Here is a 12,321-nt window from a genome sequence, read left to right as displayed (position 1 = left end):
TGAAGAGGCATGGTTATTTGTGAAGGATTTTGAGCACAAATACAGTTACATATAATCTGTATCCTTAAAAAGTGGAAGTTTATGCCAATGGCATCTTTTCTCTTGTTCCCTAAGGAAGTATATTCCAACACCATGTTTCCTGAACTCAATGATAGCTTCTTAATGAATCAAGAGCAAGATTGAAAATAATTTATGGACCAAAACCTTGACACAAAAACAGAATCAAAACATAGCAACAGGTGACTTCACCATGACCCTGCACTCCAAATTGCATTACATAGACACGAGTCTTGATGAAATTAGGGTAGAAGTGGCATATGGTATCACTTATACTCTTGATTAAAAGGTCATAAAAAAAGGGAAGAAATTACAGCAAATGGTCTGAAGCGATCCAAAAACAAAAAGACTGAAATTAGTTGTGGCAGAGTCCTCTCAATCATTGATCGTTAGTGGGCTTTTCAGGCATTAATATGTTGGTAAGCAGAACTACCTGCAACTCACAAGAACCTGACTTAATGTGGTGCCACAACAGTAGACAAAGCAACAATTCCTTAATAATGTAATATAATATATTACATCACAACTGTGTGTTACAGGATTATGAAAAATTGCAGGCCGACAGTCCAGTATATTCTACAACCACTAGTACATACCCATTTATGTTAATGCTTCACGTGCCTCATAGTCAACACTTACCAAGATCCAATTCAGAAAGTTCAGCCAGTGTAGCTGATGCACAGAGCTGATAGAATATATGATAATTTCTCTCCTCACGAGTCTGCGAAATGAAGCAATATTGCAAAATTATTACATTATAAATGCAACTCAAATCTTGGAAACTGGGACTGGCAGCAGCAGGATCAATTTGGGGCTAAAGTAGCAAGTTCTGAAAAAATGGGAATTTGGGAGAAGACAACGGCATTAGACTTGGGAACATGCCTTGGGCACAAGGGGACAAGTGCACAGGCTACAGAGGGCAGTGGGGCATCAAAATAAGGGGCTTATTATTGGGAGATAGTGGAGGTCTGGTAAACTGACCAACAAATTTGCCAGAAGTTTCAATGAAGGATGCAGTTTCTAGGCATCCTAACAATAGTTACTTCCGCCAAATCAGGAAAAGAAAAATGGGACAAATGACTTTCCAACAGTTTGCACGCCATACTTTTCATTAGATAAAGAAATACTGTTCCACATGGGCCAATGGAGATAAAACAAATGAACAGCAATCTTGCAGAAAAAGCACTTGGAAAAAGGAATTATACATTGTTTTAGCAGCGGGCCATGCTATGTATTCACCAGTTTTCTGTGCACCATATCAAATTTATCTCGGTAAATAAATCAGATGGCAGTGTGGATCTAAAATCTGATCGCGACACCCTATTAGCAACCCAAATACAACCAAACCCCAACTCACCAGTGAACATTTACAAAATACTAAAATGCAGGGCCAACATTTAAAAAAAATTAATTCAAGCAGTCGGAAGAGTTAGTTTTCCCATTTGCCTTTCTGCCTAAAGCACCAGTTGGCATTGTGGGCCAACAGATTCAAAAGCATTTTGTTGAAAGTCAAAGACATTGCTTTAGCTTAAGTCATTTAGATCGTCTTTTCCAAATCTACAACAGGTTTATTGACAAATATCTTAGAACTCTTCAGGATGTGCTCGCAGTTTCAGCTCAAAAGCCTCAGTCTTTCTGGAACTGAACAATCAAGTACATTTACACAGATCAGTTACCAGAATATCCAACAGATCAATCAAGCCATTGAACATTACACTGTAGATCTTGGAGAAGCCAATTAGCTTGAATACAAAAAATTTAGATGATGTACACTGTATATTTGTAGCATTGGAGACTAAATCTTGAAAAAAAGAAAGAGATGAAAGAAACAAAAGTAAGTACTGTGTGTTTCCTCTATTGTCATTGCTCATTTTCAATTATCTACAAAGCCATTTTGTTAATACACAGGAGACTCTTTTTTTTTTTAAAAAAAGGCTGGACAAGAACAAGGTCAGGAGACATTTACAGATTTCTCAGACAAAGTAGTGGGGAAAGCATTCTTTTTTTTAAAAAAATAAACAATTTTAATGAGGTATTTTTGGCATTACAAACAGCAACAGTATAAAAACAATGTACAAAGAACAATAGACAGTGCAATCACCGACTCCCATCCCGCCAAGACCCGCCTAATTGACCCCCTATTCTACGCTACCCTAAACCGCCCCCCGCTGACGATTAATTCTCCGCAAAGAAGTCGATGAATGGTTGCCACCTCTGGATGAACCCTAACAGCCATCCTCCATCTCACCACCAAGCTCCTCCTCCCACTTACGCTTCAGCGCCTCGGTCTACATCTCCTCCTAGATGTCAGAGACGCTCCCCTCTCCCACACATCCCACAGGCACTACCCTATCCTGGATCCCCCTTAGTGGCAGGAATGGAAAGGATGATACCTGCCTACGCAGAAAGTCCCGCACCTGTAAATATCTAAATTTGTTCCCCCTTGCCAACCCAAACTTCTGCTCCAGTGCCCTCAAGCAAGGGAAGCTCCCCTCTAAAAACAAGTCCCCCATCCTCTCAATTCCCACCCTTGCCATACTCGGAACCCCCCATCCAAGCTCCCTGGGGCAAACCGGTGATGGTCACATATTAGGGACCAGACCAATGCTCCCACTGCTCCAACGTACCTCTTCCACTGACCCCAGATTCTCAGGGCTGCCACCACTACTGGGCTGGTGGAGTACCTCACCGGTGGGAACAGCAGAGGTGCTGTTATCAACGCCCCAAGACTGGTGCTCCTACACGAAGCTGCCTCCATCCGCTCCCAAACCGACCCCGCCCCCACCACCCACTTCCTCATCATGGCTACGTTAGCCACCCAGTAATAATTGCTAAAATTCGGCAGCGCAAGCCCCCTCTCCCCCCAATTCCGCTCGAGCGTCGCCTTCTTCACTAGCGGGGAATTACCCGCCCACACAAAGCCCAGGATGATTTTATTAACCCTCTTAAAAAAGGACGGTAGGACCGTCATTTCGACCGTATGCACTCTCCCAGCTAATGACAGCGGGAGCGCATCCCATCTCCGGAACTCGCCCCTCATCTGTTCAACCAACAGGGACAAGTTCAACTTGTGCAACCAGCCCCAGTCGCGCGCCATTTGTATCCCCAAGTACCTGAAACTGTCCCCTACTAACCTAAACGGCAGCTCCCTCAGTCGACCCTCCTGACCCCTCGCCTGGACTACAAACATCTCACTCTTTGACATATTCTGTTTATATCCCGAAAACCAGCCAAACACCCCCAAAATCGCCATAATTTCGCCCATCCCTGCCCCTGGATCCGATACGTATAAGAGCAGGTCGTCCGCATACAGCGAGACTCCCCCCCAAACCAGCCCCTTGAAGCTCTCAGAGCAATCACCAGCGGCTCTATAGCTAACACAAACAACAGTGGGGAGAGGGGGCACCCCTGTCTTGTCCCCCCGTACAGTCCAAAATAGTCCGAGGTCGTCCTATTCGTCCTTACACTAGCCTCCGGGGGCTGGTACAACAGCCTGACCCAGTCGACAAAGCCCTTTCCGAATCCAAATCGTCCCAGCACCTCCCACAGATAGTCCCACTCCACCCGCCACCCGGTCAAACGCCTTTTCCGCATCCATTGCCACAACTACCTCAACCTCCTTACTCTCCAGGGGCATCATGGTCACATTGAGCAGCCTTCTTATATTGGCCACCAACTGCCTGCCCTTGACAAACCCGGTTTGATCCTCCATAAATCACATCCGGCACACAATCCTTAATCCTGGAGGCCAAAGTTTTGGCCAGCAACTTGGGATCCACATTAAGCAGGGAGATCGGCCTATATGACCCGCATAGCTCCGGGTTCTTGCCCCGCTTCAATATCAACGAAATAGTGGCCTGCGAAATCGTCGGGGGCAGCGCCCCTCTGTCCCTTGCCTCATTGAAAACCTTGACCAGCAACAGCCCTAAAATTCCCGGGAACTTTTTAGAGAACTCCACCGGGTACCCGTCCAGCCCCGGGGCTTTACCCAACTGCATTGCCTTCAAGCCCTCGACTATTTCTTCAGCCCTAATCGGGGCCCCAACCCATCTACCAGCTCCCTACCCACCCTTGGGAAGGTCAGTCTGTCCAAAAAGCGTCTCATCACCTCCGGCCCCGTAAGGGGTTCCGAGCAATAGAGCCTACTGTAAAAGTCCCTGAACGCCCAGTTTAGCCCTGCCGACTCCCCCACCAAATTCCCATCCCCATCAACCACCCCCTCTATTTCCCTGGCCACCTCCCTCTTCCTAAGCTGCTGGGCAAGCATTCTGCTGGCCTTCTCCCCATGTTCGTAAAACGCACCCCTCGCCTTTCTAAGCTGCTCGACTGCTTTATCTGTGGACAACACCCCAAACTCAGCCTGCAGCCTCCGGCGTTCCCTTAAGAGCTCCACCCCCAGGGTCACCACATACCTCCTGTCTATCTGTAAGATCTCCTTAACGAGTTGGTCCGTTTCTGCCCTTTCCGTTTTGTCCCTATGAGCCCAGATCGAATTCAGCTCCCCTCTCACCACTGCCTTCAACGCCTCCCAGACCACCACTGCGGAGACTTCCCCCGTAATTCTGCATGCACTTCCTCAGCCTCTCACACACCGCCTCATCCGCCAACAACCCCACCTCTAACGTCCATTGCGGGCGCTGGAAGCTCTCCTCACTAACCTGCAGTTCCAGCCAGTGTGGGGCATGATCCGAAATAGTGATGGCCGAATACCCAGTGTCCATCACCCCCGCCGGTAAATCCCTTCTCAAAAATGAAAAAGTCTATCCGGGAATAAACCTTGTGAACATGCGAATAAAAAGAAAACTCATTCCCCATTGGCTGCCTAAACCTCCATGTGTTGACCCCCCCACCCCATCTGCTCCATGAACCCGATCAGTTCCTTTGCCATTGCTGGCACCCTCCCCGTTTTTGAACACGACCAGTCCAGGTCGGGGTCGATGACTGTATTAAAATCACCTCCCATAACCAGCTTGAGAGAGTCCAGGTCAGGTGTCTTCCCCAGCAACCTCTTTATAAATTCCACGTCATCCCAATTTGGTGCGTGCACATTAACCAAGGCTACCTTCCTCCCCTCCAGCTTACCGCTAACCATGACATAACGGCCCCCACCCCCGTCCGAAACTATACTGCCCACCTGAAATTGCACCCGCTTGTTGATCAAAATCGCAACCCCTCTAGTCTTGGTGTCCAGCCCCGAATGGAGACCTTCCTTAGCCTGACTTGATCCGCCACTTTCAGGTGTGTCTCCTGCAAGTCTCCAAGTCCGCCTTCAGAGCCCTCAGATGCCCTCTTCACCGGCCCGTTCAACCCTCTAACATTCCAGGTGATCAGCCTAGTTGGGGGGCACCGTGCCACCCCCCCCCCCCCCACCCCTCCCCCTCCGCCGATCAACCATCCCCTTTCCTGGGCTCGCCACCAGCCCATGCGCCGCGCCTCCATCGGCCCGCCTCCTGGCAGCTCCCATCCTTTCTGTCCCGAAACCCAAGTCCCTCCCTCTTCGGGAAAGCACTCTTTACCTGGAACACCACTCTCGATTTCTCCAACAGATATGTTCTCATATTGGCTCCAATTATGTGATACCCGTGACTGAAACTGATCTCTATGTATTTACCAAATCGACTACTGTTGTCATTTCTTGTTGTTTTTGCGTTTCCAATTGCCTATTTGGGAAACAAAATATTTTTGTGCCAGCATTCAAAACTTGTTCATCAATGCATTGCATCATTTAAATTACACAGCCAGAACAGGCGCAACACAAGTAGTATTGGGGAGGGAGGGAGAGACGACAGCTTTGTCCTTTTGTCATCTAGAATCTGCTGCATCTTGCAAGGCATTCCAATATGGCTGCAACACGGCCAATTACTTGACAATGTAGAAAATTGATACTGTAACTACGGAAAGTAGATTTGAGGGATTTTTTTTTTTTTAAACTGACCTTTAAATTAAGTACACATACCGCAGTGTACAAAACATACCTCCATGATAGGGTTGGATGCCAGAACCTTTTCCTCCACATTCATTTCACTGGCAGATCCTCCAACAGTTGCAAAATAGCGCATCATGTACTTAGCAGACATGGTTTTCCCTGCCCCAGATTCTCCACTTATAATAATGGATTGGTTCTTTTCATCCCTGTTAAACAAATCAAACAATTCATTTCTAGTACTATCCTGGATTCTGCGAGCCAAAGAGTAGGGTGAAGATTACTAGCTCAATCCATTTCAATAGGCAGGACCAGTCACACTTACAACAATATGGGATAAAACCACAGAAAAAAAAAGTGAATGAAAACAACATTGGTTGAATGACCAGGAAGACCAAGCTCCAAATTTAAATAAATAAGATTGCAGTGCGGATAAAATCTGAAGGTGACACCCTATTAGCAACAAAATAAAACTAAACCTAACTCCCCAGCGAAGATTTCCAAAACGCAGAGCCCATGTTTAAATAATTATTTAATTCAAGCGGTTGGAAGGGTTAGTTTTTCCATTTGCTTTTCTGCTTAAAGCACCCGTTGGCACTGTGGACCAACAGGTTCAAAAACATTTTGTTGAAAGCCAAAAAGAAGTTGCTTAAAGCAACAATGTAAAGAAAGGAAGTTTTATGGAGAAAAATATAAACATTTAAGTCAACCTTTCGCACCATAGATATAACTTCTAGCTAATCTTTGAAGTTGATCAATAATAAGTAAAACTATTGAACTGGACATGAATATTCAATGAAGCAAATTAGACCAAATTGACCAGATGTGTCATTCAGGCAAATCAAATTAATTCAGCAACATTTTGATTGGAAGCACAATTCACAGGCAATGACAGTAATTAATTACCAAGATAAGAAATGCAATTAGATGCAAAGTTAAAGGAGACATTGCTGTTCAGCAATTAAATTAGTGCAGCTATTTATTGTGCAAGATTAGCAAAAATGCTTAGTGCAAATTATTGATATAAATGAGACTTAAATGTATCCAATAAGAAAACAAAGCAAAATGGTCTCGTTAGCAAGTGTTCCAATTTATTGGGCAAGATACACAACATGGAGATTTCTGACCTCCAGGCGTCCCCCGGATACAGTGATATAGAATCCCAAAATGCTGAAGGCAGTCATCATAATTCTAGCTGTACAATTTTAATGCAAAAATAATCCATTAAAACTAAACTCAAATTTGCATTGCTAGCAGAAGGATTACACAAATTAAACCACTTGCATAGATTTTAACATATAGAGAGACTAACAAAATATTACAAAATTGCCCACGTTCATTTTCATAGCATTAATTCCAAAACCAATGCTTAGTGCCACAGCAATATTGAACAATAAAATCAATACACCCAGAAAATACTGCATTGCTGTCACAGGACATGACATTTTAGATTTTCATCTCATGATGTTAAGTTGGTACTTGTTGCCAAGGGAGTTTACAATTGTGTCAGTGCTTAGTTGAGTACGACACTTGGGCTTGTAGGGATCTAAATGTTAGCCTTCATCTGAACACTGTAGTACACTATACAAGAAATGATTACCCTGCAGTCAGTCAGTCACTTAAGGAAAATCTACACATCCACTTATTACACAAATTCATAAATAACTAGGGAAATATGGGGTACATGGAAGATAAATTTGTTTGAAACCATCAAAAATATTTGGCAAATTGTGCTTTTCACAGTAAAGCAATTTAAAGCAATATTGCTTAAGGCTATTATCCTCAATAGTTAAGAAACTGATCATATAATGTTAATAATGTCTTGATTAAGTGCAGCAAAAGAATTGTTTACAAACCAACTTACTGCACCTTGAACAAATGTATAAAATTCTAATGAATAATAAATCCAGCTGCACAACCTTTCATGGGATTTGGGCATTGCTGGCAAGGCCAGCATTTGTTGCCCAACCTTAATTGCCCTTAAGCTGAATGGCTTGCCAGGCCTTTGCAGATGAGCAGTAAAAAGAGTCAACCAAGCTACTATGGATCTGCAGTCACATGCAGGTTAGACCAGATAAAGATGGCAAAAAAAAGACATAATTAAACCATCTGGGATTTTACAACAATCGATAGTTTGATGGAATCATTACCAAGACTAGTTTTCATTCCAGATTTTCTCAATTACATTTAAATTCCACTAGTTGTCTCGAGATTACTTGTCCAGTGACCGGGAGCAGACCCGATATGCCGTATGACCTAATTCTGCTCCTATACCTTATGGCCGCTGTCTCCCCCAGTGCCAGCAACTGTAGCTTCCCAATAAATGCAATGTCAAAAGTAGCTATGACTTGCTTGCAGAAGTCCTTATTGCAAGAAGAAAAGAGGTTATAGATCAACTACAACACAAGTGACATACGGTCGAAAGTCATCAATTCCAAATTCTGGGCAATCCATGTATCTAGCAAAAATTAGACCATGAAAGCTCTATCTCCCACCTAGAACCCCCACCACCACCCCCAAACTCTCAACAGATTTCAATTTTAAATTAATATTTGACTGTAGAACTCCATGGCCTGGCTTTGCACTATACCTACACGCTCTATTACTTTCTTGTTGTAATAGTTTAATTCCTCCAATTCTGGCTTTCTATTCATGCCTTCAGTCATAGTCCTGCTTTCTGGAGCTCTCTTCAATGCTCCACCTCCTCCCTCTTTCTGGATTAATGTTCATTTCCAACATTCATCGATGAAACAACAGCAACATTCAAAGAACAAAAGAACAAAGAAAAGTACAGCAGAGGAACAGGCCCTTCGGCCATCCAAGCCTGCTGCCCGTCTAAAATAAAATCTTCTACACTTCCGGGGTCCGTAGCCCTCTATTCCCATCTTATTCATGTATTTGTCAAGATGCCCCTTAAACGTCACTATCGTCCCTGCTTCCACCACCTCCTCCGGCAGAGAGTTCCAGGCAGCCACTACCCTCGGTGTAAAAATGCTTGCCTCATACATCTCCTCTAAACCTTGCCCCTCGCACCTTAAACCTATGCCCCCTAGTAATTGACCCCACTATCCTGGGAAAATGTCTCTGACTATCCACCCTGTCTATGCCCCTCATAATTTTGTAGACCTCTATCAGGTCGCCCCTCAACCTCCGTTGTTCCAGTGAGAACAAACCAAGTTTATCCAACCTCTCCTCATAACTAATGCCCTCCATACCAGGCAACATCCTGGTAAATCTCTTCTGCACCCTCTCTAAAGCCTCCACGTCCTTCTGGTAGTGTGGCGACCAGAATTGAACACGGTACGGCCTAACTAAGGTTCTATACAGCTGCAACATGACTTGCCAATTCTTATACTCAATGCCCCGGCCAATGAAGGCAAGCATGCCGTATGCCTTCTTGACTACCTTCTCCACCCGTGCTGCCCCTTTCAGTGACCTGTGCACCTAGATCTCTCTGACTGTCAATACCCTTGAGGGTTCCACCATTCACTGTATATTCCTTACCTGTATTAGGCCTTCCAAAATGCATCACCTCACATCTCCCCATCCAAGTCTCCAAACGATCTAAATCCTGCTGCATCCTCTGACAGTCCTCATCGCTATCCGCAATTCCACCAACCTTGTGTTGTCCGCAAACTTATCAGACCAGTTACATTTTCCTCCAAATCATTTATATATACTACGAACAGCAAAGGTCCCAGCACTGATCCCTGTGGAACATCACTCGTCACAGCCCTCCAATCAGAAAAGCACCCTTCCATTGCTACTCTCTGCCTTCTATGACCTAGCCAGTTCTGTATCCATCTTGCCAGCTCACCTCTGATCCTGTGTGACTTCACCTTTTGTACCAGTCTGCCAGGAGGGATCTTGTCAAAGGCCTTACTAAAGTCCATATAGACAACATCTACTGCCCTACCTGCATCAATCATTTTTGTGACCAGCTCATAAAACTCTATCAAGTTAGTGAGACACAACCTCCCTTTCACAAAACCGTGCTGCCTCTCGCTAATACGTCCACTTGCTTCCAAATGGGAGTAAATCCGGTCTCGAAGAATTTAGTCCAGTAATTTCCCTACCATTGACAGAAGGCTCATCAGCCTGTAGTGCCCTGGATTATCCTTGCTACCCTTCTTAAACAAAGGAACAACATTGGCTATTCTCCAGTCCTCTGGGACATCACCTGAAGACAGTGAGGATCCAAAGATTTCTGTCAAGGCCTCAGCAAATTCCTCTTTTGCCTCCTTCAGTATTCTGAGGTCGATCCCATCAGGCCCTGGGGACTTATCTACCTTAATATTTTTCAAGACGCCCAACTCCTCGTCTTTTTAGATCTCAATGTGACCCAGGCTATCTGCACACCCTTCACCAGACTCAACATCCACCAATTCCTTCTCTTTGGTGAATACTGATGCAAAGTATTCATTTAGTACCTCGCCTATTTCCTCTGGCTCCAGACATAGATTCCCTCCCCGGTCCTTCAGTGGGCCAACCCTTTCCCTGGCTACCCTCTTGCTTTTTATGTACATGTAAAAAGCCTTGGGATTTTCCTTAATCTCAGACAGAACCAACCATCTGGAGGAGTGGTAAGGAAGGGAGAGAAAGGATAATCAGAGAAGGAGAACAGTATCAGTCAAGAATCAAGTATGATGAATCACCATGTTGTTTAGCTGGCCCCTGCCACCACCACCCCACCTCACCCCACTGAAATTCTTCCTCTCTATTTTCCAATTCTCTCTTCCTTTCATCTCACCAGTAATAACTCTTACCTTCAGCTCACCTCCCACTCAAATTCCGTCACTAATCTCCTCAGCCTCTGCTTCTTTTAAGACCCCCATTAAAACCAACCTCAGACCAAGTTTTTTCTTTCCTCCGCTATCCTCCACAGACTGACAGTGATGAGTTTTTATGTTTTGAAAATTACTGCGTGAAATGGAAGTCATTGCTTTGCTGTGATGATCTTTGTACAATCAGTTTTGCAAGTAATCTGTTTTTGGTCATTCAATCCATCAATTACAGGAGGCAGCATATAGCCAATTCATTTCTACTTATTCCCCTTCCTCCCACCATTTGTTTGTTCAGCCTTAAGAGACTGATGTTCTTTCAATCTGGATGAAAAGTCTACATCTAAAATTTGTTACAGACAAAGACTGGATATTGTTTTCTTCTATTTAATACTTGGCTGTCTTTTAAAACAACACACCAGAGCCTCATCCCCAAGTACTTACCCAGCCATCTGTTTGTATGCTTCCTCAGCAACAGCAAATATATGGGGATCCATGTCACCCACATTTTGTCCACTGTAGGCATACATTACATTATCTCCATAAAGAGGGAGCTGGTCATATGGATTGATGGCAACCAGAACAATACCTACAAGAAACATCCAAATTAACAAACTTACGAATTCAGGAGGTTATTTAAAATTAATTTTAGGATAGTCTTAATCCCCACACTAGGGGCAATTTATAGATCAAACAGGAGTACACCAATGTACAATGTCCCAAGCAGGCAGCGTGTCAACTTAAAACAATATTTTCAGGCTTTTTAAGCTTGGCCCTCATTTCGAAACAAGCAACACCTTCCTTCTGACCCCGTGGTAAGAGAAGAAAGAATGATCACTGCATATAACGTCAAACTAGGAATTTCTACTACCAAATTGGGCAGAATTTACTGTGGCAAAATTTGCTAGAGCAGGCAATCGAATGGTGTCTGCCATTTGTTTGACTTGCCCATGGGAGGTATTTGCAAGCTTTACATGGCAAGTGCAAATTGTTAATATTTCATGGAGGGGGGGGGGGAGAAACAGGGCATCTGGGACCTAAGTGAATAGGAAAACCAGTAGTCTTAATGCCCTAACCAAATTGAAGGATTGCAAAATAAACAGCACAAGGACCAAAATTGATGTTTAAATTAAGGTGATTGTCAAATTAGATAGAGAGAAATAAAGAGATGTGAAAGAAAGATTGGATTCAAAAGAAACATAGAAAGGAAGAGCAAAGTACTTATATCTATTACGATTTTAAAAACTTAGTTAATTTTCAGCAGAGGTTGATTGACAGTAATTAACACTCATCACAATGACAATTTAATTTGAGTTTAGTCCCCATTTACCATGCAAATAATGCAGCTTCGCCTTACGCATTTTAATGGTGAAGCATTGGTAGAAAAGTGCTTGCATTTGTACACCATCTTTCACAACCTCAGAATATCCTGAAGTGCTTTACTGTCAATTAAATACTTTGTGACTGCACTATCACCACACTAAATCAGCTCTGCTTTTAAAATAAATTGGATTTTCAGGGTAATTTCTTCCCTCCTTCCCAAAATGCCAGTTTATAGTT

At 43.9% G+C, this 12,321-nt stretch overlaps 1 protein-coding gene across 1 annotated transcript in view; it reads right to left on the bottom strand.

Annotated features, from left to right (window-relative positions):
- LOC140395772 (unconventional myosin-Vb-like) overlaps positions 1–12,321 on the bottom strand; it is a 156,199-nt gene that overhangs the window by 122,050 nt on the left and 21,828 nt on the right. The window contains exons 4-7 of the mRNA XM_072483929.1: positions 11,206–11,350; positions 6,033–6,189; positions 5,574–5,717; positions 697–778 (exon numbers count right to left, since the gene is read on the bottom strand). Coding sequence (XP_072340030.1) covers positions 697–778; positions 5,574–5,717; positions 6,033–6,189; positions 11,206–11,350 — 528 coding nt within the window. The remainder of the gene's footprint in view (positions 1–696; positions 779–5,573; positions 5,718–6,032; positions 6,190–11,205; positions 11,351–12,321) is intronic.

Source organism: Scyliorhinus torazame, chromosome 18 (assembly GCF_047496885.1).
Source record: "Scyliorhinus torazame isolate Kashiwa2021f chromosome 18, sScyTor2.1, whole genome shotgun sequence".
NCBI classification, from domain to species: Eukaryota; Metazoa; Chordata; class Chondrichthyes; order Carcharhiniformes; family Scyliorhinidae; genus Scyliorhinus; species Scyliorhinus torazame.
The sequence above is the reverse complement of the archived record's forward strand: the minus strand, read 5'-3'. Positions and strand labels throughout refer to the sequence as shown.